The following is a 27,279-nucleotide window of genomic DNA, read 5'->3' as shown; positions in this document are numbered from 1 at the left end:
ATATCAACTGATTTGACAACGAGGAGGGGAATTATATGCCAGAAAATAAGTCCACAGTATAAAAGCAAGTCTAGAGAGGGACCGACAACGCAGTATGAATGCTGCAGAGCTATACAAAACGTTATGTGCAAGTGATGAATATCAAAAAAGGTCTCGAGGTCGTTCCAAGGTTGGTAAGAGTCGAGGTCACGTGCCATCCCATGTTTGTCATGTTTGGATCAGATCACGTGGAATATATCGTGACCTCAACTTTGAGCTCTGGATAGCAGGTAAAGATATCTTGCTTATTATTGATCTCTCTATGCTAAGATCGTGATCTATTTGTCTAGATTAACAAAAAAGGAAGGGCAAAATTGACAGTTGCCCACACTCGGATTCGAACCGAGGGTCTCATCATGACAAAACACGAGTGATGCGCTTTACCAACTAAGCCATATGGGCAGAATGCTGGTCGTTCGCGCTAAGCGGCATAACTACCTACTTATTTCATCACAAGCCCGGGGATAACGATAACGATAGCACAATCAGGAGATATACAATCACACCAACCGATGCTGGATCCTTGAGTACTGGAATATCCTACACAACAACCAATTGCTGCTGCCGATGAAGGTGGATAGAAATATGTCATCCGATTGCCTGCAGAGAAGATGGCCTGGTCATCCTGGGGTGTGTTGAAACCCGTCATATGTTGGCCGTAAATTTCCAGCCCCCCAGCCGAATTCGCAGAGCAGCAAAGCCAGCCACTGAAATCAGGAAGCTCAAAGCAGAAAAGACACATGGATAAATGAAACTGCCGCCGTCTTGCGCCACAATTGCTCCGCCGATCGGGGGGCCGGTCAAGGTTGCAAAGGAGGAGATGCACAGTATTGTGCCCATTCGAAAACCAAACTCCTTCATCGGGGATACGTGTGCGATCAGTGGGAGTCCAAGCCCTATTCCGGCGCCAGAGCTGATACCGAACAAAGCCGAGAACGCGAAAATGGCACCAGTACTTCGGCCGGGGAGCCACAGCCCCAATACGAGTATTGTCGATAAAAGCGACATGACTATCATGACATTAAACCGGCCAACGCGATCAGCGATATAATTGGGAATCGTACGACCGAAGAAGCTACTCAGATGTTAGCCCAAGTCCTTCAAACATTTCTCTTCTTGTGGTATCGGCTTTTAGCTTACCTCGCGCCATTCAGAACTGGTACAAGTGAGTAGGCCAAGGTTTGAGGCATGCCATAATGTATCGCAGACACAACGATATAGTCAAAAGGCACAAACAACCCCCCTGCACGAATCGATCAGCTTCAGCTCTTGGACTAGGAAACCGGGCCGGTATCACTCACAAAATAGAAAGTACATGGAAAAGCACATGATGCAGAAGTTCAACTCCTTTAGAGGATTGAGATAATCCATAAGCTTGAAGGTACGCCGGCCGTGCTTGAGGTTGGACGTGATGGTCAAATTGGCAAAGATAAGCAGGCCTAAAATCAAAAAAGCGCAGATTCGCATTGTCCACCCAAATCCCACGCGCGGAAGGATATGTTGGACCATCAGAGGGAAGATAACTCCACCCAGTGACGATCCGGCGACTGTGAGACCGGCAACGATGCCTCTCTTCTCCCGGAAATATGTTTGAGGCTAAACACATAGTGAGCAATGACATTATTTGTTATTGAAAGAAGCCAGGGGGGTAACATACTGCGGCCATAGCAGGGTTGAAGATGAATGAGGCCCCTATACCCGAACAGATAGCTTGACTAAGCACGAACTGGTAGTATTTCGTCGAAATGCTAGCCATCATGAGGCCGAGAACATGTAATACTGTTCCGATAAGAAGCGGTATGCGCGGCCCGTATCTGTCGAACAATCGTCCTGCCACAGGCGACATGAAGGTCATGAAGAAAACTGCTCCGTTAGCATGGAACATATCCCAAGACGCGGCTAGTTCTTCCTCTTCACCTACATTCCATTGATGTGATCCATGAGATTGTAGAGCTTGAATACCCTTTGAGCTGGTTGATCTCATAATTGGCTTGAAACAGCCCGATGCAGTTGACCCATCCGAACGAAACAAATAATGCTGCTGATGCTCCCGAGACTGTCAACCATGCTTCAAAGCCGCCCTCTGGGAAGCTAGGAGGGGCGTCCTTTGGACTACCGTCAGCACTCGACTTGGACAGCTCCATATCTTGCGCCGTGGGCGGTTTCAACCCTTTCTCCAGGCTAGAGCCCTCGGAGTCTGATGTATTTGCTGAACCTCGCATGACGATTGAAGTTGGTCGAGTCGTTGCGCGGACGATATGGACTGGAATCGAAAAAAAGGCATTCCATTACCTGGCCGACAGCAGACCGCCATCCTATATTTATATCCAATTTCTTCCATCTTCTTTTGTCATTCTTCTAGTCTTATGCCTGGGAGGATCCTCTATCTCCGCCCTCCGAGATACGCCTCGGTGATAAACCAAATTTGGCCCAGGACAACGCCAAGGCCACGGATATAAGCAAAGAGCCGAAAATACCATCCCGATTTTTTCCTACTCGGATGTATTCATTTTATCCTTGGCACTCGTGGAAAAAAATACGTACAAATCATCGAGAAAGCCATCGAGAGATTCCACTTTATACGATGGCATGTTCCGGTGGGATCCGACGGTGAGCTAAAGAATGTCTTTCCCGGCTTCAAACATTCTCTAGCTCGACGCGGAGAAACACTCTACATGGCTTACATGCCCATAGGTGATAGATCACTGCATGATCGCACTTAGCGAACGAGAAAACCCCTGCCATGACGCCTAACATGACTTTTCATCGAGGCCTAAGTCTCTCCCAGTTTCCAAGCGTCCATGATAAACTTACAGAGCTCTCTCGGTCCATATCTGGTATATTATATATTATATAAAGGGGAACCCTGATGCGATGCGGTGCTGTTTGTCAGAACAACGCGGAACTGGTTACGTTCACTCAATCTTTGTACGCTGCTTTCCGTACAAGGCTACGGTGGACCTACCGCTGGCCTAGAATGAATAGTTGAACTACGCCTCTCTTCGGGTGCTATGCGCGGACCCTTCCTATGGCTGCATGTGTCCATTTCGAGCTTGACAACGCACCCTCTGCTTGGTCGTACATCGATCATTTGCCGTTCCTGGGGCCCGGGCCCTTAACCGATAACCAATCTGGATGACTGGGGAGCTCCTCCTTTGGGTTGCAAGGGAAAGAAGCACCTCGAACTACATGTGTCAGCTCTCGATAAAGCTATACCAAAGATAATATCGAGATGGACGTCCCTGTATGCACAGTCGGTAGAGAAGAACAAGACACTCGTCATCATTACTGGGCATTAGGTACACACAGGCGGGTAGGCACATGGCATCACATTGTGTACCCTGAAGATGCCGATTGATATTCTACAGCCCACTCCGGCCCTGCAGGTTTTCCCCTCAATCAATTTATCGTCCTTCATAAGCCAATCCTAACCAGGGGTCTACATTTGTTTTTTCGGCACCCAGCAGGTCTCCGTACCAAGCAAACATCATTGTTATCACACACATCACTTCCAGCTGATTTTCTACACCGCAGCGATTGCTAATAGCAATCCAAGATAATAAAAAAAGTTCGGCATTTAGCAGAGTTTGCTATATTTGGACGTACGGATAGTCATGTTCTTTTGACTACTTCTATACCGTCTTGGCTCCAATATAAAAGGGTCTTTCTCATCCTCGTTTAATTTACCATACCACCAAACAACATTATCTAGTAGGCTGAAGCCAAAGATCATCATCATGCTTTCACGTTGCCTCGTTTATATTTTATGCATCGCCTCCCTTGCCCAAGGAGAACTCATGGGGCGAGGGGGAAAATCCTACCCGAAAAGGCCCCTCAGTGCTCCCGACCTCGATCCTGATGTAGCTAATAGATGCGCGCTTTACCATCAAGTGCGTCAGGGGGAGAATTGTTTGGGCATCGCTTTACAATATGAAATCACACCCCAAGATCTTGCTCGCTGGAATAAGTACATCTATACCCTTACCGATTATATATTGTCCGGAATTTGTTAAGTGCCTATTACTAACTAATATGGCCCCTCTAGGCTTGGTACTAGGTGTTCGAGGCTTTGGTCAGGCCGGGTTATCTGCGTTGGAATAAAAGATGCATCGATTCAACCAGTCCCTCGCGCCTTACCAGCTGGAAACCATTTAATGGAAAACCATTTAACGGAAAACCCGCCAATGCCAATTCAGCCGGGTGTATCTAAAAACTGCGCAAAATGGTACAGAGCGGAGCAGAGTGACAATTGCAAAATCATTGCAGAAGAGAAGTTCCGGTCCTTCACGGTGGAGCAATTCATGGCTTGGAACCCTGCCGTTGGCCCTGAGTGCACCAGGCTATATGCAGGATGGTACTATTGCGTTGGTGTCTCGGGCAGCCAAGTTCCAACCACAACCATAATAACAATACCAACTGCAACTGCAACGGAGACGTGGCCAGTAACTACGACTACACCCAACCCTCCCCCGATTGACCCCAGCCCTCAACCCCAACAGCCCGGAACCACTCGTGCGTGCAAAGCGTTCCATTTCGTCAAAGAAAACGACAGCTGCTCAAAGATCGAAGAGATGTATGGAATTTCCGATGCTGATTTCCAGAAGTGGAACCCTGAGATTGGCGCCCGTTGTTTAAGTCTCTGGGCTAGGTACTACGTCTGTGTCAGGGCGTAGGAGGAGCTCTTCTAGACGGAGAAATGGTAGGTGTGTTCTAGCTATGAGAACGTATCTCATCAAGACAAAATACAATCTTATATTTAAGCTAGGCCTGCCGAGATTTCCAACTCCGCTTGCTTAATAAAACTTGAGCGTTTCAAACCTGCTCTTCGACAAGATAAAATCTGTTCCCTTTAAATTCTAACAATAGTCTGTAGTATCAACAGCAACAATCTTCCCACCTTCGGTCACTGTTCCATTTATGGGAAAGTTGAACCCACCTGAAGTTACAGCATACAAAGTATTGGTGTCACCGCGAAGCTTCCCGAACGCTGGCTGAACCACCCCTGACATGGTCAGCTCGTCCGGCTCACCCAAGACAGCGGTGACATTCCCGCCGGGTGAGAGGGTGATCAAACGGTTATCCGCATTGGTCGCAATCCAGAGAGTGTCACTGTTCCGTGGGCCGAAGGTGAAGTTGTCAATGAAGAACGAGCGGATTTCTTTAACGAGCTCACCCTTGGCCCCGGGTGCTGCATACCCTTGACGTGTCATCCGGAGGCGATAAACTGTGGCCTCGAAACTGTTCGTCCAGTAGAGATAACCCTTGTGGTACTGGATGCCATTAACGCCAAACTGCGTAGGTGCCCAGGCAGGACCGCGCAATGCTGGGTCTTCGATACCGAGTTTGTACTTGCGGGTGATGGTGTCGACATGCCATATCACACCGACTGTCGAGTCGGCCACGAGCAAAGTGCTCGGTCTGTCTGGGATCGGTTCCAATCCGGACAGGAGACCGCCATTTGGTATGTGTACAAGCTCCCTTACTATCGCCTTCCCAGGGTTATAGCGACGGCGGGTTGGGCGAAGGTCAAGCTCCCACACGCCAAAAGTGCCGTTGATACCGATTCCTAAATGGACTTGCTTGCCTGCGTAAAAGGCGTAGACGTCTGGCTGGGTTTCGATTATGCTGGTTGCAACGTTTACGATCTCAGGGTCAAACGTGTGTACCAGGGAGACTTTGGGCGACTTAGTCGTAGGCCCAGCGACGTAGTATATCGTCCCATTTGGCCAGGCAGTAGTTACTAGAATATCTCCGTTGGATCGGACGTAGAGACTCTGGAGGTATGTTGGGTCGGGAAATCGATGGAGGACTCTATAGGGAAGCGGAAGAGATGGCTGGCAGGCTGTGGCCGAGTTTACCAGGAATCCAAGCAAAGATACCAGGTTTATGAGGCCACCCAGTCCAAAGGCCCTCATACTTGCAAGCAACTCTGAACGAACGCTTTTGATATGCTGGTCAATCAAAATATGGCAGCACTTGGTTGCTACATCAGGGGGTTGGACAGTCAAACGGCTAAACAACCGAATATATAGTTACCAGACAGCGGAAGCTCCATTATCAGCTCAGGACCACCGGCAATGTTAGGTGTCTCCATCTTCCTCCGAATACTCTCTGCTGGTGCTATCCTCCGAAAGCGACTTTTTTGGTATACTCCGAACATCGTCTCTATTCTCCGAATGCTCCCTTCGAACTCTGTGTAGCACCATCCCTGTTGACCTCGCATGAAACCCCTGCTAGCTGCCATCAAGACTGCTTCCCTTGAGTGATTCGGGCCGTACGCGGTACTTCACTCCCTACATTCTTCCCAGGCCCCCGCGTGGAGTTGTTCTTTATACCAAGACGGGGGTCCTGGTTATGGCTCCTTTGGGACTCACTCCCCCGTAGCGGCCTTGACCGCTCGTCTGCCATATCAGGTCGGCTTTCCCGGTGTCGTCGCAGTTATGACCCATGGCTCGACGATGGAGACATAAGTACAGCGATAATCGCGCCGAATTTGATCTTTTCGCTCTGTCTCGTAGCCAGTATCACTTGGCTTGGTGTCATTGATATCGTCTCCTCCTCCATACCTCACCATTAGCTATACCTCGCCTGCGGTAGGACGAGCGGATCCAAGCATGAAGCTGACACTCCTCTCCCTCCTGGCCCTCGTTTCCAGCTGCTCTTCTCTTCCGGGGATTGCAATCAACAATGGCGATGTAAGACGGGCCGGCTCATGCGAGAATACACCAACATCTCGACACTGCTGGGGCCAATATAATGTTGACACGAACTATTACACCACGATACCAGACACGGGCAAGACCGTCGAGGTCTGGTTATCTGTCCAAGAAGGGACCTGCAATCAAGATGGATACAAACGCCCATGTATGACGTTCAATGGTACAATGCCGGGTCCACCTATAGTCGCCGACTGGGGAGACGACCTCGTTGTCCATGTCACAAACAACCTGAAGACCAACGGCACAGCCATCCACTGGCACGGCGTCCGCCAGCTTAACAGTGTCGAGCAGGACGGAGTCCCCGGAGTTACCCAATGCCCTATCCGCCCAGGAGAGAGCTACACTTACAAGTTCAAAGTCACCCAGTACGGCTCGAGCTGGTACCACAGTCATTTTTCGCTGCAATACACGGAGGGTCTATTTGGTCCCCTGATATTTAAAGGCCCTACAACAGCCGACTACGACGAAGATATGGGCGTGCTATTCCTCCAAGACTGGTCTCATACCTCTACGTTCACCGACTGGAATGCAAAAGAGAAATATGGGATCACCAAATCGTTGAACAGCCTTCTGATCAATGGCACCAACTCGTTCAACTGCACTGGCTCTCAGGATGCTAACTGTGTTGGCGGCGGAAAGAAATTCGAGGCTGTCTTCCAGCCAGGCAAAAAATATCTTATCCGCCTGGTGAACGTTGCGATGGACAGCCTGTTTCAGTTCAACATCGACGGTCACAAATTCAAAGTGATTGCTACTGATTTTGTGCCCATAGTGCCGTACGAGACCGATAACGTCTTGGTCAATGTTGGGGAGAGATATGATGTTATTGTCGAAGCAAATGCTACTCCGGGAGATTACTGGATGCGCGGCGGCTGGCTGAGAGCGTGCCAGGGCGTTGCCAACGATAACCCCAGCGCTATAACAGGCATCGTACGGTATAACTCTGGCAGCACCAAGACCCCCACGACCACCAGCACCATCCAGCCCCCCAAATTCTGCGCTGATGAGCCTGCAGCAAGCCTAGTCCCTCGCGTAAAGTTCGATGTCACAAATATCACCGACACGACCGTTGAGGATATAAACGTCCGGCTTACGCACACGGCCTTATTCCAATGGACTATTAACGGAAGTAGCTTGGCACTTGACTGGAACAAGCCGACCCTGAGACACATCTTCAATAACGCCTCAAGTTTCCCTACCCCTTACAACGTCGTGGCTGTTGATGTAAGATATTTGACATTCTCTTTCCTTTCTTGTTCCTCAAAACCACCAGTTGCTAATTCACATTATAGAGAAAGTCTGCTACCGGCGATGAGTGGGCCGTATTAGTGATTGAGAATACGGCTGCGGCTCTATTTTCAAAGTAAACATGGCCCTTCTTCATCTCAGATGAGCTAAGAGTAGATAACTAACTAACTGGATCTGCCTATAGCATCGCACACCCTATCCATCTTCATGGACATGATTTCTGGATTCTTGCCCAGGAAACCGGTAAAAAATGGGACGGAACGGCGAAATCGTTCAGGACTACGAATGCACCGCGACGAGACACCGCTTTGCTCCCTGCAAGGGGCTACCTTGCCATCGCATTCCGGCTTGACAATCCCGGTGCATGGCTCATCCACTGCCATATCGCGTGGCATAGTAGTCAGGGCCTTGCATTGGAGTTCGTTGAGAGTCCAAAGTCCATCTCGGTTGGTAGTGCGAATAAGATGGTTTTCGATGACACCTGCGCATCGTGGGAGAAGTGGTCACCCAGTTCACCATGGCCACAGGATGACTCGGGCATTTAGACGTTTGGCTCGCAGGTTTTGCATGTGGTTAATAGAACTGAATGTATCAATATTGTTCTAAATCATGGGTATGCTTTGGATACTAGAAAAATAAGTTTCCGTTTGCTGTTGTAGCGGCCCAGTGTTTGGCAATGTTTGACATACCCGTTATTCGTAACAAATTTTGACTAGGAAGTATATTTCGGCCGAAATTACAACAGGTACAATAGATGCAAAGTTATAATTATAGGCACAGGTTAATTATCGTGAGCCTAAAGATAGATCTAAGGGCAATATTCAGGCCAAGTCCAAAGCCAAAACTATGGATATGTTCAACAGTTATAAATAAGGTACGTTAGAGTGTATCTTTATTAAAAGTTCGGGGTCCTTGGGGACTCTTGGTTATGATCTCTGTAGTAAAGATACAATTTACAAGTTTACAACTCCTTTAACAAAAAAAAAACCCGGTTATTGCCGTCTTTCCCCTGCAACTAAGCATTCTCAAGACTGCATTCAGGACCAGTGTTGGGCAAAGAAGCGAAGTACCGTCTTGTAGCCACGAATATACTCTTCCTTGGATCGGGGGTTAGTGAGGTCAGCTCGGGCTGCCATCCAGCCGTGGACCTGGTCACTAAATGTCTCGACGTGGTTGGCAACCTTTAGCTTGCTCTCAAATTCCTTGATAGTCTCGGTAGGCTCTTCTTGAGATGCTAGGAGGAGGTATGGCACACGGATCTTGTCAGCATCCGTGGCGTCGACCATGGCCGGATGGATGCCTGCAGCGATCGTGAACGGGTTGGAATCGCGCGATGTTACAAGCTCTACGACCTTGCCTCCCCAACAGTACTAAAAAAAAACACAAGTTAGCAGACTTATCAGAGACAACGGTCGGTAGTTGGACTCACGCCAATGAGTGCCCAAGATTTGATTGATGGGTTGGCAGCCTTTACGGCCTCGATATACTCCGGCAACGCGTCGGCAACGGCATGGGGAGCGTTATTCCCAAACCAGGCACCGAGATCCTTCTGCTTCTGCTCCGTATCCGGAGGGTACCTGTCAATAACGTGTTAGAATTTTCCTTCTTCTCAGTCCGGGGCTAGGCAACTTACCACTCAGTCGGACATGGATTTCCCCTGAACCAATCCGGCATAAACACTTTATACTTGTCGTTGGACCCCAGGATATCGACCCCTTGGACAGTCTGATCAACGTATCCAAAGATATCGAAAACCGCGACGATACCCTTAGTAACATCATCGGCCCCGGTAACATCTAAAGTAGCGGCTTATTAGATTGGCGAATAACTTGGGGTAAATGGTTACGCTTACATGTCTTCAGCCCTCCGAGGTCTTCATAGCAGCCCTTTGGGGCATACCCCGACGTTACAACAGGGGGGATGTTGCAACAGGCCTCATTGTGGCCGTGGGTGGCAGGCATGGTAGACATGGTGGCGGCCTGGAGACTGTGTCTGATTGAGGGAGAAGGGCGTGATTCTGTCAACAATTGTGTCCGGACGTTCGCTGACTGCAAGGTCGAGATAGTCCTGTGTGAAGGGTGGAAAGAGGCAGGAAGGCGAGCCGGTGACTGTGATCTTATAGATGACGCAGCGGCGTCTGGTACTGATGCCGGATTTGCTGGATATGCTCTGGTCCCGCTCAACAAGGCAGAGTGTATAGCACGTCTTGACGCCCGTCCTGGCAGCTGTGAAGCCATCTCAACCTCGGACTACTAGAGTCGGCCACTTCGTTATATCGCGGTTGAGTTCGACAGGAGTTGGAGACCTAAGTGGAGGATTGATTCTGATGTTCTATAGAGCCTGGTAGAGGCAAAGGAAAGGCCCATCAACTGAGGAGAGCTTGCCCTGGCCGGAGTTTGCTGCATCGGAGCTCCGAAAGCGAAAGAACCATCCGACGGCCCAGGCCCTGCGCGGCCACGCACCGCGCACCATGCGCCATGCACCCTGGGCCATGGTTCACGACGCAGCATGAATGTAATTGACGACGTGCATGTCGGCTGAAAGGATATGCAACTTCGGATGGTCGGAGGTTCCAAGCGGGCATCGGGGTGGAGCCAACCTTATTTACTCTGCCTGTTTAAGCTTAAATGCTCAATGACCTCATATGTAAACAAACGGATACCATTTATCTTTAATAAAGTACGAGTCTCCATAAAGTGGCTGGATGAAGGTAGAAGATCCTGACGATTCCACTCTCTTGCTAGCACGTAAATATTTCCCGAGAAGAGTGGCCGGGAGAATCCTGTGTCGGAGTCGGAGGAAAGGCATAGGTGAGCGTTTCGGCGAAATCCCAATGCGCTCAACCAATCAACCCGATCCTACGGAGTAATGAGAGTGCCTCTTCAAGAATAGCAAGTTCTCTAGTGGCTTTATTTAAACTGGTGGCCGCGGTGGTCATTACAGCCAGTTGTCATGCGTAGGCAGGATATACAAATAGTCGTACGAGCTAGACAGCCTTAGCCGATAGATCGCAGATCTTTTCCGTCTATTTTATACCCCGTTCTACCCATTCAGCAATATATCCAGCAAACCACCGAATAACCTTTCCGCAATGGCTAGCCCTAGTGCGCCAGTGGGCGTTGCAATCCCCACGCCTACCTATCTCTTCAGCGCAACCGTGACCCTCGCCAAACCTCTCAACCCAATCCCCCTTCTTGAGGGTGGCATCCGCATTGTCGAACCTATCACCGGCGGCTCTATTCAAGGCCCAGCATTTAACGCTACCATCGAGGGCGGCGTCGCCTCTCCCATTATCGTCAAAAGCGACGACGGAACGAAGGCCCAGATGGCGTATATTTATGCATACGGCCACGCGAGCGACGGATCGCCATTTTATATCGAGGAGAGCGGTATTGGGTCAGGCGCGACCCAGAACACAAGGCTGATTATCCAAGTTGGCGGGAAGTACCAGGGCCTTCAGAGCCTGTATGTTCTCGGGCAGCCCACCGTTAACGAGGCAAGGACCGTGGCTTCGGTAGAGTGCTTCAGTATTCCGTTACCGTGAGGAAGAAAGGCCTGGAGGCCGGATGGAGATATAATGATAAAAGAACAGGAGCGGGAGCGGTCTGCTCATGGAAGTAGAGTAGCTTTTAGTTGGCCTCAAAATAAAGATAAAGCTCCCGTGACACCAACCAATCCCTTGAACCGATCATAATTAACTATACATCAGCTTGAAGCAACGAATAGTGGGTATAAGAAAAAAACCAGACATCATCATACACTCAACAGTTGAGCGATCGTAGCAAAATGTGGCCCCTTTCAAGCCGTTCGACTGCTGGCCGGATCTGATTGTGACCGGTGTTCATCCTGCACATGCACAGTCCAGTCTGTTGTATATCGAATAATTAGCTTGTCGGATCCATCGTCTCCAACCTGAGACCGACCGCTATCGTTGAGTACTCTGCTTTCCGAGAAAACGTCGGTGGTTTGCTGGCCGTATTCGTCAGGCCTAAAGGATCTCTGACCACCGCCGAACTTATCCCGTATCGAGCCCTTGACGTTCCTGAGAGGTCGCGGCCCGGATACCCCAGGGACTCGTGCGTTACCAACCCTTCTTAGACTGCTCAAGGCAATACCTCGTAGAGTGTTGTCGTATATCCCAGGAACCATTCGACTCTTGAAAGAAATACTAAGCAATCCGGTGTTTGCGCGGTCCATGAATGGCTTGAACCCTGGAAGACACGTTATTATCGTATTAAGCATCGTGTGACACTGCGTTGCGACATGGTAGGGAACACTGTCGAAGCTTCGGTCCAGCGAACCATTTATATCTTTGAGATATCTTGCTCTGACGATAGAGGCGGCAATGACCCTATTTAAATCTTATAAGCCGTCTGAAGTATACTGTACGGGGTAAGATGAAAACCTACACTCCTCTGCTAGCGAACACTCCAATAACGATTCTTTTCTGTGTCTTGTTCATATGGAGGTCCCAAACAATCCACGCTGGGACAACGATCAGACATATATCAGTAAGCACGTCTATGACCGTGGCAGCGATCCAGAATGCAACCTGAGTTCTCCATTAGCTGTCTTGAAAGGGAAAAGGACAAACGGACAACAGAAAGAAGAAAAAAGAAAAAGAAGAAGAAGAAGGAGAAAAAAGAGAGGGCGTCTGTCATGGAACATACCGTGTCGAAACACTTTGCCTTGGATGGATAAGCCCAGGGAGCTGAGCCTCCGCATTGAAATCCATAAGTAATTATCGATACCGCAGTCCAAACCAGCAAAAACACCAGCGCTCCTCGAATCTGGTGTCTGCACTTGTTGACTGGCACCACCCTCGCAATAAAGCTGAGTGTTGAGAGTTTGGCTAGTGAGATTGCTAAAATGTAGAGTATCGACGATGCGAATACACCCTATGACTACCGTATTAGATTCGCGATTCCAAAGGCCTTCTCTTATATGCGTGTCATAGTACCTTTCCAAGTTCCATTCTCTGCTCTGCGCTCAGCTTAGATTCGCGTCGTCCTAGTCCATTGTTGACGGCCGCGGATATCGCGATGACACCGCCGACATTAACAAGCTGGCAACAAAACACCCCCGGTTAGCATTCTCGGGACTGCTAATTGTTTGGGAGGCCGTGGTTTTCGGCATTTATGGGTGAGCTATTCGCAGTTTTACCATCGAGGCTACAACGATCACGTCGTCCATGCCCGGAATATGGGCAGTCAAGTATCGGACTGACAGCCGGAGCGTCGTTGCGAGAATCATCACCACCATGATAAACCATGTCACGATATGGATGATAGGGCCATGGTCGTCGGGCGTGACGACCGCATGCCTCATGCCGCCGGCCGGCATGATTCAGGAAGAGAGAAGGTGAAATTGTCGATATATCAAAGAGATGCTCTCGAGGCAAAAATATCCATTGGCTGACGATGCCACTCGAGGCAGAATATAATGCCAGACTCTACATGTATGTAGGATTCCGGCGAGTGACGGTTTCATAAATGTGACCCCCCCTCCCTCGAAGGGGAAAAGAACAGTCTCGACGATCGGGGCCCAAGAGCCAACGTATATTCATGGAGTCACCGACAGGTGTGGCGTGGGAGCGATAATGGCCGACCTTTTTTTTTTTTTTTTTTTTTTCTATGGCGGTTAGCTCTGCCAAAAGCTTCATCCTCTTGTGCAGAAGACGGCCCCTTATAGGCGAAAAACCTAAAGCCTCCCCCGGATCAGCCGCTGCATGATACGAAGAATCAGCACGACAGCCAGCGGTGCCTCTGGGAGACCCTTTTGGCTGCGGAAGACGGCTGACGGCCAGCCGAGCCCAGGGTCATCACACAAGGCTTGAGCCCGGGCAAGCCACCCTAGCCCCTGGCGTTACGAGGTCGGATACATTCACCTGTTTTACCTCGATCAAAATGGCCGCAGATATCTAGCTCTTCGGTACGGCATCAAAGTGGCTGGTAGAGAGCGAAAACGACAGTTAGCGATTCACCTCCATGGCAGACAGCTGCCAGGTAAAGTTGCCTTAGATTCCATTGGGGAATTCTTGCTGCTTCGTCTAAGTGTTCGCGAAGCCAAAGCCATCGCGCAGAGATCCGAGAGCAGACGTCGAGCGTTAACTCGTGTTTTAGGATTCGACGATCTCGAAATCTTGCTCCGTATTTTAGCGACGAACGCCCCAGATGCCAAATGGTCCAAACAGCGCATTTACTGGGAGTATTTGGAGGCTGCGCGGCGGACTTGGACCTCCGACCCGTCTATACGACCTTTTGTTCCCTGCAGATAGCGTGGGGATCCAATTTTTCCATATATCGTTATGGACCCGCAGAATTCCGCGGAGACGGCCAGTCTACGGAGTATATCTCGCTGCTAGCTGCATGGAGTACGCTCTTCCAGGCTAGAGATATCTCGTCGTCTGGCGCTCTGTGCATTTTAGTGGACTGCCTCGTCTATTTACCGCTTTTCTAGAATGCTGTTGGTCGAAGAGGCGGCATCGTGGTGTGGTTTTTTAGTTGTCTAAAATCTATACTCCGTACGAGTATACCGTCCCTGGTCAATTTTAAAAGCCACTAAAACTATACAGCGTGCCAGACGAAAGAGGTGGTAACTTGTTTTGTATTCATGACGCTTCCGCAGAAGGCAGCACAGGAATCCTTTATCTTATTAGCTGACAGGCAAGGGTGGTACATTACGTACGGGTTCGCCCTGTGGCACCCGTACAACGCAGTTTGGCTCTTTGGGCTCCAGCTGGAGACGTCGGTCTTGAGACATCACTGGCCGAGAGTTTACGCCGTCCCAACTCTAGACTGGAGGAACGTACTCCATGCAGCTAGCAGCGAGATAGTGGCCGCCTCCGATCGAAATATGGCGATCCAAGGAAATACGCGATTGATACCTCGACTATGAAGCGACAACTGAGTCTCGGCCCTCACGGAACATGCGCCTCGTAATTAGGTGGCGGGCCAGCCGTCGCAGTCTACGGGAGCGACCGCCAGGATGGAGGCACCATTGCAAGGCCAAGTTGGAGTCCAAGTAGCAGTTAAACGTGCGCCGTCTCACGCTCCCTCAAGCCGCCGAGAAATCCCTGAGGCCGCCAAGCAGCGTCGCATTTCCAGAATGCTGATAAACGGCTCGGCCGCCCTCTCGTTTGGTGGCTAGCGGCATGGGGGTATACGCCGGGTTTGTGACGAGAACATCAGCACACCACACGGCCAGCGACCAGGGTGTGAAACATACAGAGCTGCGCAACGTTTAAAGCACTGCCTACTCCATAGTTGGAGCTGATTCGTGTGTACCTCTCCATTTGAACGCAGGGCCTCTCGTGGTATATCGAGGTCTCAACACATCACCGGAATGCAATTTAAGGGGTCGCCAGTACCGCCATAACTCAATTGCAACGAGATATTACTTCAGACTCTACCCTGGCTTCTTCCTCGGGACACCAGACCAGGGTCCCGGTCTTGCATGCATTCTCGACCCACCTCTTGTCTCTCTTCCCTTCATTTTTCGCTCTCTCCAACCCTTTTCTCGACCCTATATTACTCTCTCAGGTGCCCAGGTGATTCTGACAAAGACACACTCGATACATCCACCTCCCCTTTCAACCAACGTCGACGGGAGCCCCTTTGTTGAATCAACTGCAATGGAGGGAGTGCAAGACACAGAAGAAAAGAGTGTGGCACGGGTTGAAAACCGCCCCGTCAATAACTACGATGGCGAGGCAGCGATGAACCGCCCAGACCAAGATGCCCTCGATATGGCGAAGCTGGGTATAGCACAAGAAACCAAGGTCGGTACAGCCTAATCATCCTCTACTACTCACACAATCGCTGGAATGGGTTCTGGAGTGCCTTTTGAACATTATAAAAGTCTAACTAGGCTATGCAATAGAGAAGATTCGGTTTAGTGACAATTTTGGGCTTCACAACCTGTATTATGGGCACATGGGAGTCATCTCTTCCGTACGAATTTCTTCATGACCCTTGCCCCTTAAACTATATGTATATGCTAATCGTTCTTCCAAGATTTTTCCTCACTGCCTATTACAATGGAGGCCCGGTCACCATGGTGTACGGGTTTATACTTGCCTTCTTTGGCTCGTTGGCGACATGTGCGTCCCTTGCTGAGATGGCTTCAATGTGAGTTTTATACAGTACAGCCATTTGATATTGTAAGTCATGTTACTAAATGCTAGAAGGTTCCCCGTTTCAGGAGGGCAGTACTATTGGGCGTCCCTTCTTGCTCCCCCCGGAAAGGTAAAATTCCTTAGCTTCTTGACGGGTAAGTATAATCCTGGAATTATTTCTTGGCTGCCCATAATAATGACATACGTCTAGGCTGGCTTTCTGTCCTGGGGTGGCAATCCGCCTCTGCTACGGGGACTTATCTTGGTGGCACGATCATCCAAGGGGTTGTTAAGCTGAACTACCCCGAGTATACACCAGAAAAGTGGCAGGCAACCCTTATGCTATATGCGGTACTTATTCTCTCCGTGTCCGTGAACGTCTCTCTTGTGAAGTGGCTTCCGGGCGTGGAAGGAGTTATCTTGATCATCCATGTGGTCGGGTTCTTCGCCATTCTGATACCATTAGTCCACCTTGCCCCTATCAGCCCAGTGGAGTTTGTTTTCACGGAATTCATAAACACCTCAGGCTACTCGAGCAGTGCTCTCTCCTGGTTGATTGGTCAATCCGCCAGCGCAGTCTTGTTCATAGGATACGATGGTGCTTGTCACATGGGTAAGTACAGCAGCTGAGATATCAATGCTCGCTGCCCCTTTCCATCACTTATCCATATCTAGGCCGTTAGTTGTCTAACATTATTATAGCGGAGGAAGTGCAAAACGCACGCATAAACGTACCAAGAGCTATGTTTTTCACCATGTTCATCAACGGCGCCATGGGCCTTTCCATGTACCTCGTTATCCTTTTCTGTATTGGAGACATAGACAAGGCTATCAACACTCCGACTCAAGTCCCCTTCATCGAAATCTTTCACAATGCCACCCAGTCAAAGACAGCAGCAACTGTTCTGACATCGCTACTAATCACAACATACATTGTCGCAAATTTCAATTTCATGGCATCTGCTTCGAGACAAGCTTGGGCTTTTGCCCGCGATGGTGGTTTACCATTTTCACACATCTTTCGAAAGGTTTTTATCCCATCCCTCCCCCCCTTTTTTTTTCCTGGACAAGAACTCATTCTAATTTGGCAAAAATCAACCAGATTGATCAGAAAAAGTCTATTCCCCTTTATGCAATTGCGCTTACCGGAGTGTTAAATGCTCTTCTTGGCTTGATTAATATCGGGTCAACGATCGCTTTTAGTGCAGTTGTCTCCCTCGTCGTAGGCGGCTACATGTCCTCCTATGTTATTGTCATTTGCGTGATGATTCACAAGCGGCTCACCACCAACAAAATCGAGTTCGGGCCTTGGAACCTCGGCCGATATGGTCTACCGATTAACATAATTGCGGTCATATACACTTTTGTTACGGTCATATTTGCATTTTTCCCTCCACTTGTCCCCGTCACTGCTGCCAACATGAATTACTCAGGTGCTGTATATGGCCTGGTTGTTATCTTTGGCATTGTGTACTATGTGGTCCGAGGCCATAAAACTTTTATTGGTCCAAAATTGCCGCGAAATGCCCTGTAGGGGGCGATGTATAATCTTTAATGCCATTATAATGATTTAACATGAAATGCTATTCAATACTGTACTATAACGTTTGCGGATACCACATACTAATTTGTTTGAAGTATAGGTACATTTCAGTTATCGCACGTGGAGACAAGCTTTAACTCAGAAGGTATAATTCTATGACGCTGTGAAGCACATAAAGCTAATTGAAAGGGCATTCTATCATCCCAAACTATGATACTAAAGGGAGGTTTTGACAATTTTTCCTGTATCCTTCTTTCCGAAGTAATACTGGGAAGGGGGAGGTGTTGAGATAGAGTCGTCATCGGAGATAGAAGGTGTGTCTCCTTGTGCAGGCGTGAAGATCGGGCTACCAGCTGATAACGGAGACGAGCTGGCTGTATCCTTGCTTGAGAGCACAGCCCTCTGTACAGCTCCGGTGAGTTTGCTTCGGCCAGGCTGGGTACTATGTGTTGGGGGCAACTCGGAGCTCGCTGGTGCGATATCATCTTTGGGCGAAGGCATGGTATCGAGGGCTGCCTTTGCTAAGTCCGCAATTGATCCACCACCCAATATCTTGAGAGTTGGAATGTCAACCTCTAGTTCCTTGAGAAACCACGAGCGGATGTCGACAGCAACGAGGGAATCAACACCCTGTTCAACAAGTGCAATTGAGTCTTCGATTTTTTGTTCATCCGTCATACGTAACATACGCTTGAGATGCGCTGAAAATGCGTCGCGGATGATAGTGTATGCCTCCTCTGTATTTTTGGCCGTTTCAAGCTGCACTCTGACACGTACTCCCGCCTTGACAGCCTGGACGTCCAAACCCGTCTCCTCATGGAGGATAAAATGGCTAAACTTGATGTCACGTCTATGCGCCTCCTGAACAAAGAAATCACTTGGGAGGAAGTTTACGCCCATAGCAACTTGGGCTTTCACTCCAGGGGCCTGGCCTGGACGGCCTGATACCACGGCCTCCGCGAATAGGGTATGTAAATCCTCCTCGCTGATGTTAATATACCCAACAGACTGAAAGTATTCAAAGTCAAAGTTGATAGAATTTGCAGCGTAGCCCACACCCACAACGGCGGGAATGCTCATGGCGGATGCGGCAGCTCCACGGTTGCGTCGCTTATACACTAAGGATGCCATATATTCGTTGGCTGCGGAATAGTTGCTCTGGCCACTCCAGCCGATGACAGATGCAATGCTAGAGGCGACAATAAAAAAATCTAGCGATGTATCATCATGAAAGCGCTCGTCAAGTAACTGGGTGCCCAGCACTTTGGGCTTGATAACACGGGCAAACTGCTCGTGGGTCATGTTGGAGAAGAGCTCGTCTTCCAAGATCATGGCGCCATTCATGACACCGGCGATGGGAGGAAGAGTAGCTGTAATAGCGGTATGCGCGTAATGAAGGGACTCACGCGATGTGATATCGAGCGACATAGTTTTGACCACAGCCCCATATCGCTTCGCCATATCCTTAATAAATGCCGGACTCACCTTGGGAGTACGGCTAGTGAGGACAACATAACGTGCCCCATGTGAAATTAACCAACCGGCAAGCGATTGACCAAGCTCACCTGCCATACCAACGAATAGATATGTGCGGTTGTCTCGGAACAATACACCTGAGTCGATTGGCTGCACCTTGGCCATAACAGATGCAGTTGCAGTCCATTCCACAACAGCCATGGGCTCTCCGACGACTCTATGAGAGGGCGCAGTGCCTAGGGCGATGCATTTAGTTTTGTTTGACACGGTTCCTCTTGTATCATCCCAAGCATTCTGTAACACTTGTGCCAGATTCATTTTCAGTTCGGGAATGGATATTGCGTTAATTTTGTGGCCTAGAACCGCCTCCTCATTAACCATGAGACACCCTGGCGGCAGGAATGGAGTAATAGCATCCTTAACAGCTTCGGAGGCAACACCGCGCGAAAAGTGGACAAAGACCGCTGCGGTGTTTGGTATGATGAACTTAATGACGTGCTGAGGGAAGTTGGGATGAAGGAAGACGGAAATGCCATTGTTGTTTTCTTGCAGCTCAGCTGTAGTAAATATAGCGCTGACATTCTTGTTATTGGCCTTGGATTGTAGAGCGGACTGTAAAGCTAAGTCTGCCTCGTTGACCAAAAGGAAGCCCCCTTCAGGAGTGATTGAAAGAATATACTCAGCGACAAGTTGAGCAGCCACTGATACGAGAGTATCCGCATCTGGCATTTTGGAGAGAAGAATGCACGATTGTTCAGGAATATTTGCAGGAGACTCCCCTGAGCTGGAAAGGGCCAAAACAATTTCTCCAGACTTAATATCGATTCCCACACAAAGTCTGAAAAAGCCCGAGGCTCCCACAACAACGCTTTGAAGCAGCGAGTGCGTGATTCTCACGGTACGGTACGCTGTTGATGGGATGCTGGCTAATCTCAGTGGTGAGACTTTATGCAGTTCCAGAGCCTCTTCCTGGCCTCGACCAACTCCTACGAGCTCCAAAGTCTCCTCGGCTGGCTTGGCCGCTGTAAAGACCTCCCTTCTCTGTGAATTGTAGCGCATGTTTTTCTCAAGGTCTGGTATCAGCCTCGTGATCAGTTGCCTCCCATCATGAATGAAGACTTCAGGCTCCACCGTCCACAGAAGGGACTCATCGTCTATATCCCAGCTTTGAAGAACTCGCTGTCTCAGCAATTCCTGGGCTACAATTGTAGCAGTATCAGGCTCAATCCCCCCAGGTGATGCCTTGGAATCGAGGTCAAATAGCTGGAAGCTTAGGTTTGGGTTCTCCGTTTTGATAGTACGGGCGAGGCCCATCATCATGTAACTATAAGGGGTATCCTCCCTAGATCCGCATGTAACCCAGACAACGGTTCCAGCGATAAAACATGCCTTTAGCGCCTCGAACCTATCTGCTGTTAGGTCTTCAAGATAGGGCTTGTCAAGATCTGTAAGTGACAGGATGGTAACCGCCCCCGAAACGGATACAGACTTGGCCATGGCTGAGGAGGCAAAATCTTCAACAGTGTTGAAGAATTCCTTGTCTTGAAAGCGATGAGAGAGCACGTCGGATATCTCTTGACCAAGCTCCTGTACGGGGTTTGTAGTTCCCCCAATAATAGCAAGAGCATCAGTCCGTACGCCAATGGGGTGTTCCTTGACTGCTAAGGGGTTTCGTAGTAGCGTGACCTGATCGTTGACGGCCTGGCCGACAAACACGCTGATAGGAAGTGATGAATTGATGTTAGGAGTTACAGTATCGATTCCTGCAAAACCAGTTTTCTTCAACACAGAGTCCCACTGGTCAAGGGTTAGCAAAGGGCCCCATGGACGACCGGTCTCGGCACCAATCCACCATCCCGGAAGTGTTCCAACTGTCATGCCGCTGAATAGGAGGTCCGTGGAAGTGAGCTCGCCTACTACAATAAACCCACCAGGCTTCAAGAGTCGGCGTATGTTGGACATCGAAGCTTCCATATCAGCGGACACATGCAGCACATTCACAGCCACAATCAAATCATAAGAGCCTTCTATGAAGCCTTGTCCTGCGGGGCCCTTCTCCATATCAAACACCTTGAAGGTCATACGACCAGATTCCTTCGCAAACCGCTCTTCGGCAGCCATAAAGAAGCCGCTAGAGATATCGGTAAACGTATAGGAGGCGTAGGCACCGTGAAGATTTCGAAGTACTGAGGATGTAGTGGCACCCGTTCCAGCCCCAATCTCAAAGATATTGAGACCAGGGAAGCGATGAGATATCTGAGACACTATTCTGGCAAGCCAGCGACTAGTTGGACCAGCACATATGGCATTCTCTTCGTAAAACGCTCGTAAAAGGCCATCTTGGTTCATATGTTCGAGCATAGAATTTCCTGCACGGATGACGGGGATTAAATTATCGCCAACCACTTCAACGAAGCGGATATCCTTGCGGCCCTCATAACGAGCTAAGATCCTGCTAATATCCTCACGAGAATCATCATTGCACTCAGGTCCTACCTTAGGATTTTCACCTCGACTAACCATACCTACCATGCGATCACACCATTTGAGGTATTTCTGGAAATGAGGGAGTAGTCCATGGCGGTCATCAGAAGGAATTGAGAGAGAAGCATGGCGTGTAAACCAGTAGGATACACGATCAACATCTTTATACATCTGAATCTCAAAATCCGTTACGGTCTCGCCTTCAGCCGCAAGTTGCGCATCTGGTGAGGCCACCCGGTATTGGAAGTGTGAAAACATGGGTAGGTCGTTCTTCGGGGTAGCTGGGGAGAATGGCACTAAGGTTGCACCCTCGAATTGCAAAACGGCATGGGAGCCATCATCAGTGCGTAGGTAGATATCTCCAACAACTTTAGAGAGCTGATTGCTTCTCATGAGTGTTTCGAACTGCATGACGTTCTGCTTACCGCCTGCTCCCAGTGCCGTAAAGTACGGATTTATAGTGACAGCAGAGATAGAAACAGGAACATGCAGTGACCATAACTGGGTATCACCGGGATATGACCATGCTGCAAAAACAGTTTGGAGAGCAGAGTCAAGCATACCAGGATGAAGAACCAATTTGTCATCCCATTCAAGTCCGGATTGATCGAATAGAGTACCCACGCTGTAGCCAGACTTGCGGCGGATATTAGATAATCCCCTGAAAGGATGGGAATATTCGTACCCAACGCCAGATAAGTTAGCATAGAAGTGCTCATCCCTGACGCCGACAAGATTGAATGCCTGCTCCTTCACAAGTGGCAGAGAGTCAGGTTTAGCGGGGGATAGATGCCCGGCCACCCGACCTTTCGCATTTAGGAGGATATTCCCACCGTCGACAACTGAGTAGCATGCCCATTCTGCCGTAACAATACTCGCTGAGTTGTGGACGGATGAAACACTGAAGATTGTCTCAACATTGGAGTCATCATCGTCAAAGGCAATAGCTCGGGGAATACTTATATCAGTTAATTTGATCATGCTAATGACATTATCATGGCGGCTATCAAATATAAGGCCCTTGATGGCTTCAACCGCCATGCTCACGTATCCTGTGGCAGGGAAAACGGTCTGTCCTTGCAGTCTGTGACCCTTGAGCCAGGGCATGTCATTTGGACGTAAGAAATTTCGCCATTGAAACTCGCCAGGTGTGGTCGCCTCCGAGCATGGTGCACCCAGAACTGGGTTAGGAAGATGGATAGCGCGCTTATCTTTGAAATGGTTCGCGAGACGACTATTTGTCCAGTAGTCGCGCTTATGTTCGAAAGGGTATGAAGGGAGATCCTTTAATGGCTTCCTGCTTTCGATTCCAGATAATAACCCTTCGACTGCAGAAAATCGGACACTCTCAGGACCGAGCTGTGTCCAGATAAAGCCTAGAGCATTACTGAGCTGCTTGATGTCGTCGAGCCCACGAGAAAGCAAGCCAGTGTATGGAATGCTGCCTATGGTAGCCGTTGCTGGGCCTTTAAGCGCAGGGTGCGGGCCAACTTCAATGGCCAGATCGAATGTACCGATTTGCTGCACCGCATTGGCAACGCCATCGGCGAAAAGGACAGCATTGCACATGTTATTAACCCAGTATTGGTTAGTGAGTCGATCATGGGTCATAGGTTCCCCTCCGTTGAGAGTAGAGTGCCAGATAGTGGTGGTATCTTGACGTGGTGGGTTCGACTGAATGGCACATCCCTCCAATGAGAAAAGATAGGGCCTCGCACAAGGAGCCATGTGTGCGCTGTGATATGCGGTGTCAACTTTCAGCTTTCGGGCAAATATGCCCTGAGATTTGAAAAGTGCCTCAGCTTCGTCCACAGCATCTTCATCACCGCTGAGAGTAACACTCGAACCTGAGTTCACAGCAGCAACTTGAATCCGACCAACGAAATTTTCTTCAGAGCAAATGACTCGTGCGTCTTCAACTGAGGCGCCGACAGCCATCATCGCGCCGCGGGGCCCATGGGCATTCGGGCTTGACGCCAACTTTGCGTGTACACCGCGAAAGTAGGCAATGCGGATGGCATCCTGTGCCGATATAAGGCCTGCTGCATATGCGGCACCAATCTCCCCGGATGAATGGCCAACCACTGCTGTAAATGAGACTCCGGCCCCTCGTAAGATATCTACTAGGATAACCTGGACAGCTGTACAAAGGGGCTGGGAAAGGGCAGCCTCCGCGATACGCGATGTTTCCTTCCCTACAAGGAGCTGATCTTTAAGAGTCCAAGCGGGTCGGTCTCCCAGGTTTGGGAGGCTCTGGAGAGCAGCGTCTAACTCGGAAATGCGCGATGCTGCAAAGAGCGAGGACTCTATCAGCTGGGCACCCATCCGTGGCCATTGAGCACCCTGTCCAGTGAAGATACCTAATATCTTTGCAGGCGTGGAAACCATGCCGAACCTGGTACCGAGTTCGATGTCGTCTTTGTTATCAGACGAAGCGTTAACTATACCCTCAAGGGACTCAATAGCGTCCTGGGTTGTCGCTGCAACGACAGCTTTGCGGTATGGAAGTGTAGACCGCCTGTGCTGCAGTGTGTAAGCAAGGTCTGAAAACTCGACAGTAGGATTTAACTTGAGATACTCAAGATGCTGGGATAACATGGTCCGTAATGCGGTCTCTGAAGCAGCCGAGAAAGGCAGAGGAGTGAAAATTGAGGTGATTGGCTTTTTTTCCGGAACATACTCCTCCAAAATACAATGGGCGTTAGTTCCGCCGAACCCAAAACTATGATGCAGGTCATGATCAGTATAGGACATTCAAGAACGAGAATACAAGTAAATCAAATCCTCCCCTGCTTAAAGCGAGTTGTGCGGGTACCCAATGGTTTTTATGTATATTCCACATACCTGTTAACGCTCGCCCTTCTTACTTGGCCTTCCTTAACTGGCCATGGCATTGGGGCAGTCGGAATTTTTAAATTCTTGAAAAACGGGGCGACTTTGGCGCTCAAGTTTGCGAAATGCAAGTTGGGCGGGACGATGCCATGCTTCAGTGCCATCATCGTGCCAATCACACTGGCCAACCCGGCCGTGCCTTCAGTATGGCCGATGACGGTCTTGATAGAGCCGACAAGTAGCTTATCCGCCTCCTTTTCTGCATGAGAGCCAGCAGGAAATAGGGCGCTCGAAATAGCTTCCGCCTCCTGTGGATCACCTGCCTGGGTACCTGTACCGTGGGCGTGGAAAAACTGAGGGCGATCCTGTAAATTGTTGGTGGGATCCAACCCTGCTCTAGAGTAGCATTCACGGATAAGATTAGATTGTGCGAGGTTGCTGGGCATAGTCAGCCCAGTAGTTCGGCCATCCTGGTTAACGGCGGTTTCGCGGATGATACACTCAATGGGGTCATTATCCGCAATTGCCTGGGAAAGGGTTTTGAGAAAGACTGCCGCAACACCCTCACCGCGTGCATATCCATCTGCTGAGGCATCCCACATAGCGCAACGACCTGTTGGGGAAAGCATCCCAAGGTTGCTCTCAGAAATATACATCGCTGGTGGTTTATAGGTTAGTATAAGTCTTTACATCTTGCTCTCACTGCTAAAAGTATCAACACGTACCTGGACTCAAGATTAAATTTGTGCCAGCGGCGACAGCGACCTTGGACTTGCCGCTCCGTAAGGCCTGCACACCCAGGTCCAATGCAACCAAACTGCTGGAGCATGCGGTATCGATAGTCATACTAGGGCCGTGCCAATCAAAAAAATATGACACGCGGTTTGCTACAATCCCTCTCTCAAGTCCAGTAGCAGTATATCGAGGTAACGTCTCCCAATCACGGGTTAACATGGTACTCCAGTCATCAGACATCAGTCCGACGTAGACCGCAGTGTCAGAGCCGCGAAGTTTCTCCATTGGCTGACCAGCGGCACATAGACCATCATAAACGACTTCCATCAGCAACCGTTGCTGAGGGTCCATGGCTTCCACCTCGCTGGGCTGGATGTTGAAAAATCCGGCATCAAACTTGGCGACGTTGCTCGTATCGGACTCCTCTAGCCAGTACGACTTGGTAGCATTTGTGGTGCCATGGTGGGTGCCGACGGGATGATAGAAAGCGTCGATATCGAAACGGGAGGCAGGCGGTTTGCTGCTGAGGTCGCGAGGATGGTGGATCACTGACCAGAGTTTAGATGGCGTATCGGCACCGCCTGGGAAACGGCAGCCAGAGCCGATAATGGCAATCGGTTCAACCATGGCTTAAGGGGCAAGATGAGAAAGAAGATGAAGTTGAGGCGGTAACGTTTAGGCGAGGCGGCCGATAGTGAGAAGGATCAGGGACGCCGGCTGGGATATGGATATATCAATAGAGTCTAGAACGAAAGAATGATATTGTAACAGAGCAGCGTGGGAGAAATCTATATTGGCCCCGAATCCGATTTGAATGAATGTTTGAATGATGAATTCAGATTCAGATAAGGGGGAAAGCCAACCCGAAGCAGCGCGAGGAGATGAATCCTGCAAGAGCTATTACTGAAACCAAATAATGGAAAGTGTTCGCACGTGGAAGAGCGTAGCTCAGGTAAAAGAGTAGTCCCAGAACAATCGAGCCATAACAGGCCCCTCCATGTGGTATATATATCTAGACACAACGGGGACTTGGCCTAGAATGCTCAGTAGCTAGAGATCAGCTACTATCAATCGGAGACGGCATTGCAGGTTCGGTACGGCAGGAAAGCTTGTACCGAACATAGGTAAAGGAACGCATAGGAGCCATCCACAGCTGACATTCGGAGGGGGAATATGGAAATATCGGGCAGTGGGCATCGGACAGCCGTAGACCAGAAAGGAGTTCGGAGAGAAGCAGCCATGGAACTTTCGGAGAGATCGCTATGCTCAATAATCGGCATTTATATTTTGCTGCACGAGACGGTTAGGTTGTGCAGGGCCGAGGCAGTCAAGGTTAAGCTTGAGAGTGTCAAAGCAATGCCGGACAGGAACCAGGGGGTACGGTGTGTTGTGTAGAAAAGCTGAGACAACCTGCCGAACTTATGCATATCGGAAGTTCCATTGTGGACGCCACGTTTTCGCGTGGCCTCCGAAGGAATGTGAGCCAAATCCTTGCAGGGTTGAGAGGAGGCTAGGGGTAATTAACTTAGCGAATAGGACGGCTGGCCGGAGTTTTGATAGTGAAGACGCTTTGCTCTCGTTGTATCTACATCCGACATGAGTACGATGGTAGATTGCGCGATTAAGCTGAAGCTGAGAACTCAGCTCTTCCGATTACGAGTAACATCAGCGTCACCATCCTCGTCGCCTGGATTGAAAGAAATCCCGGCATAAGTGCAAGATAAGGCGTCGTACGCATCTCCTTTCAGTATAAATAAGCCTGCAAGTATAGCTGGTACCTACACGAATAATGGATTAAGGGTATATCCGAATGCTACTGGCGATAATGGCAACATGCTGGGATTAGTAACCGATATACGTATCCTGCATGCCACGATGGGGGGTTCGGGTTTCTTCCGAGCGACACGGCTGCTATCTAGGCTCCAATGTCGCTACATGATAGGACGCAGCCAAAGTGCTACACACCTGAACCTTCAAGGGAGGGGGTAGCAGCTCGTCTCGCGACGGGCTATAACTAGCTCGTTGTTCCAGGCCAGTTCATCAGCATCCAATCATCCAGTGTTGTACCCCTATCCAAAGCATTTACA

At 49.6% G+C, this 27,279-nt stretch overlaps 8 protein-coding genes and 1 non-coding gene across 9 annotated transcripts; 3 read left to right on the top strand and 6 right to left on the bottom strand.

Annotated features, from left to right (window-relative positions):
* Positions 1 to 361: 361 nt before the first annotated feature.
* GIQ15_t0024 lies at positions 362 to 441 on the bottom strand. The gene has a single exon. It is a non-coding gene; the product is annotated as a tRNA-Thr (tRNA).
* A 243-nt stretch (positions 442 to 684) lies between these two features.
* On the bottom strand, positions 685 to 2,261 carry GIQ15_03691 (riboflavin transporter MCH5; the record flags this gene model as incomplete). Its single annotated transcript, XM_033551108.1, has 5 exons — positions 685 to 1,114; positions 1,180 to 1,282; positions 1,341 to 1,635; positions 1,697 to 1,902; positions 1,961 to 2,261. 5 exons carry the CDS (start codon positions 2,259 to 2,261, stop codon positions 685 to 687), a joined length of 1,335 nt encoding a protein of 444 aa, XP_033408269.1.
* Positions 2,262 to 4,895: 2,634 nt separating this feature from the next.
* GIQ15_03690 (uncharacterized protein) lies at positions 4,896 to 5,954 on the bottom strand (the record flags this gene model as incomplete). The annotated part of the gene is made up of 1 exon (XM_033551107.1): positions 4,896 to 5,954. The coding sequence occupies one exon, from the start codon at positions 5,952 to 5,954 to the stop codon at positions 4,896 to 4,898; it is 1,059 nt and encodes a 352-aa protein (XP_033408268.1).
* A 699-nt stretch (positions 5,955 to 6,653) lies between these two features.
* On the top strand, positions 6,654 to 8,551 carry GIQ15_03689 (laccase-1; the record flags this gene model as incomplete). The annotated part of the gene is made up of 3 exons (XM_033551106.1): positions 6,654 to 7,982; positions 8,051 to 8,121; positions 8,191 to 8,551. The coding sequence occupies 3 exons, from the start codon at positions 6,654 to 6,656 to the stop codon at positions 8,549 to 8,551; spliced, it is 1,761 nt and encodes a 586-aa protein (XP_033408267.1).
* A 492-nt stretch (positions 8,552 to 9,043) lies between these two features.
* GIQ15_03688 (uncharacterized protein) lies at positions 9,044 to 9,976 on the bottom strand (the record flags this gene model as incomplete). The annotated part of the gene is made up of 4 exons (XM_033551105.1): positions 9,044 to 9,376; positions 9,436 to 9,583; positions 9,640 to 9,802; positions 9,859 to 9,976. 4 exons carry the CDS (start codon positions 9,974 to 9,976, stop codon positions 9,044 to 9,046), a joined length of 762 nt encoding a protein of 253 aa, XP_033408266.1.
* Positions 9,977 to 11,097: 1,121 nt separating this feature from the next.
* GIQ15_03687 (uncharacterized protein) lies at positions 11,098 to 11,550 on the top strand (the record flags this gene model as incomplete). Its single annotated transcript, XM_033551104.1, has 1 exon — positions 11,098 to 11,550. The coding sequence occupies one exon, from the start codon at positions 11,098 to 11,100 to the stop codon at positions 11,548 to 11,550; it is 453 nt and encodes a 150-aa protein (XP_033408265.1).
* A 254-nt stretch (positions 11,551 to 11,804) lies between these two features.
* Positions 11,805 to 13,349, bottom strand: GIQ15_03686 (uncharacterized protein; the record flags this gene model as incomplete). The annotated part of the gene is made up of 5 exons (XM_033551103.1): positions 11,805 to 12,357; positions 12,416 to 12,558; positions 12,677 to 12,904; positions 12,967 to 13,071; positions 13,170 to 13,349. 5 exons carry the CDS (start codon positions 13,347 to 13,349, stop codon positions 11,805 to 11,807), a joined length of 1,209 nt encoding a protein of 402 aa, XP_033408264.1.
* Positions 13,350 to 15,639: 2,290 nt separating this feature from the next.
* On the top strand, positions 15,640 to 17,656 carry GIQ15_03685 (uncharacterized protein; the record flags this gene model as incomplete). Its single annotated transcript, XM_033551102.1, has 7 exons — positions 15,640 to 15,786; positions 15,888 to 15,958; positions 16,022 to 16,135; positions 16,195 to 16,277; positions 16,334 to 16,735; positions 16,825 to 17,150; positions 17,225 to 17,656. The coding sequence occupies 7 exons, from the start codon at positions 15,640 to 15,642 to the stop codon at positions 17,654 to 17,656; spliced, it is 1,575 nt and encodes a 524-aa protein (XP_033408263.1).
* A 225-nt stretch (positions 17,657 to 17,881) lies between these two features.
* Positions 17,882 to 25,819, bottom strand: GIQ15_03684 (polyketide synthase; the record flags this gene model as incomplete). Its single annotated transcript, XM_033551101.1, has 3 exons — positions 17,882 to 24,347; positions 24,470 to 25,115; positions 25,183 to 25,819. 3 exons carry the CDS (start codon positions 25,817 to 25,819, stop codon positions 17,882 to 17,884), a joined length of 7,749 nt encoding a protein of 2,582 aa, XP_033408262.1.
* Between the last annotated feature and the right edge of the window lie 1,460 nt (positions 25,820 to 27,279).

The sequence above is a fragment of the Arthroderma uncinatum genome, assembly GCF_011692745.1.
Source record: "Arthroderma uncinatum strain CBS 119779 chromosome Unknown scaffold2, whole genome shotgun sequence".
Lineage (NCBI taxonomy): Eukaryota > Fungi > Ascomycota > Eurotiomycetes > Onygenales > Arthrodermataceae > Arthroderma > Arthroderma uncinatum.
This window is presented reverse-complemented; position numbering and strand designations above follow the sequence as displayed.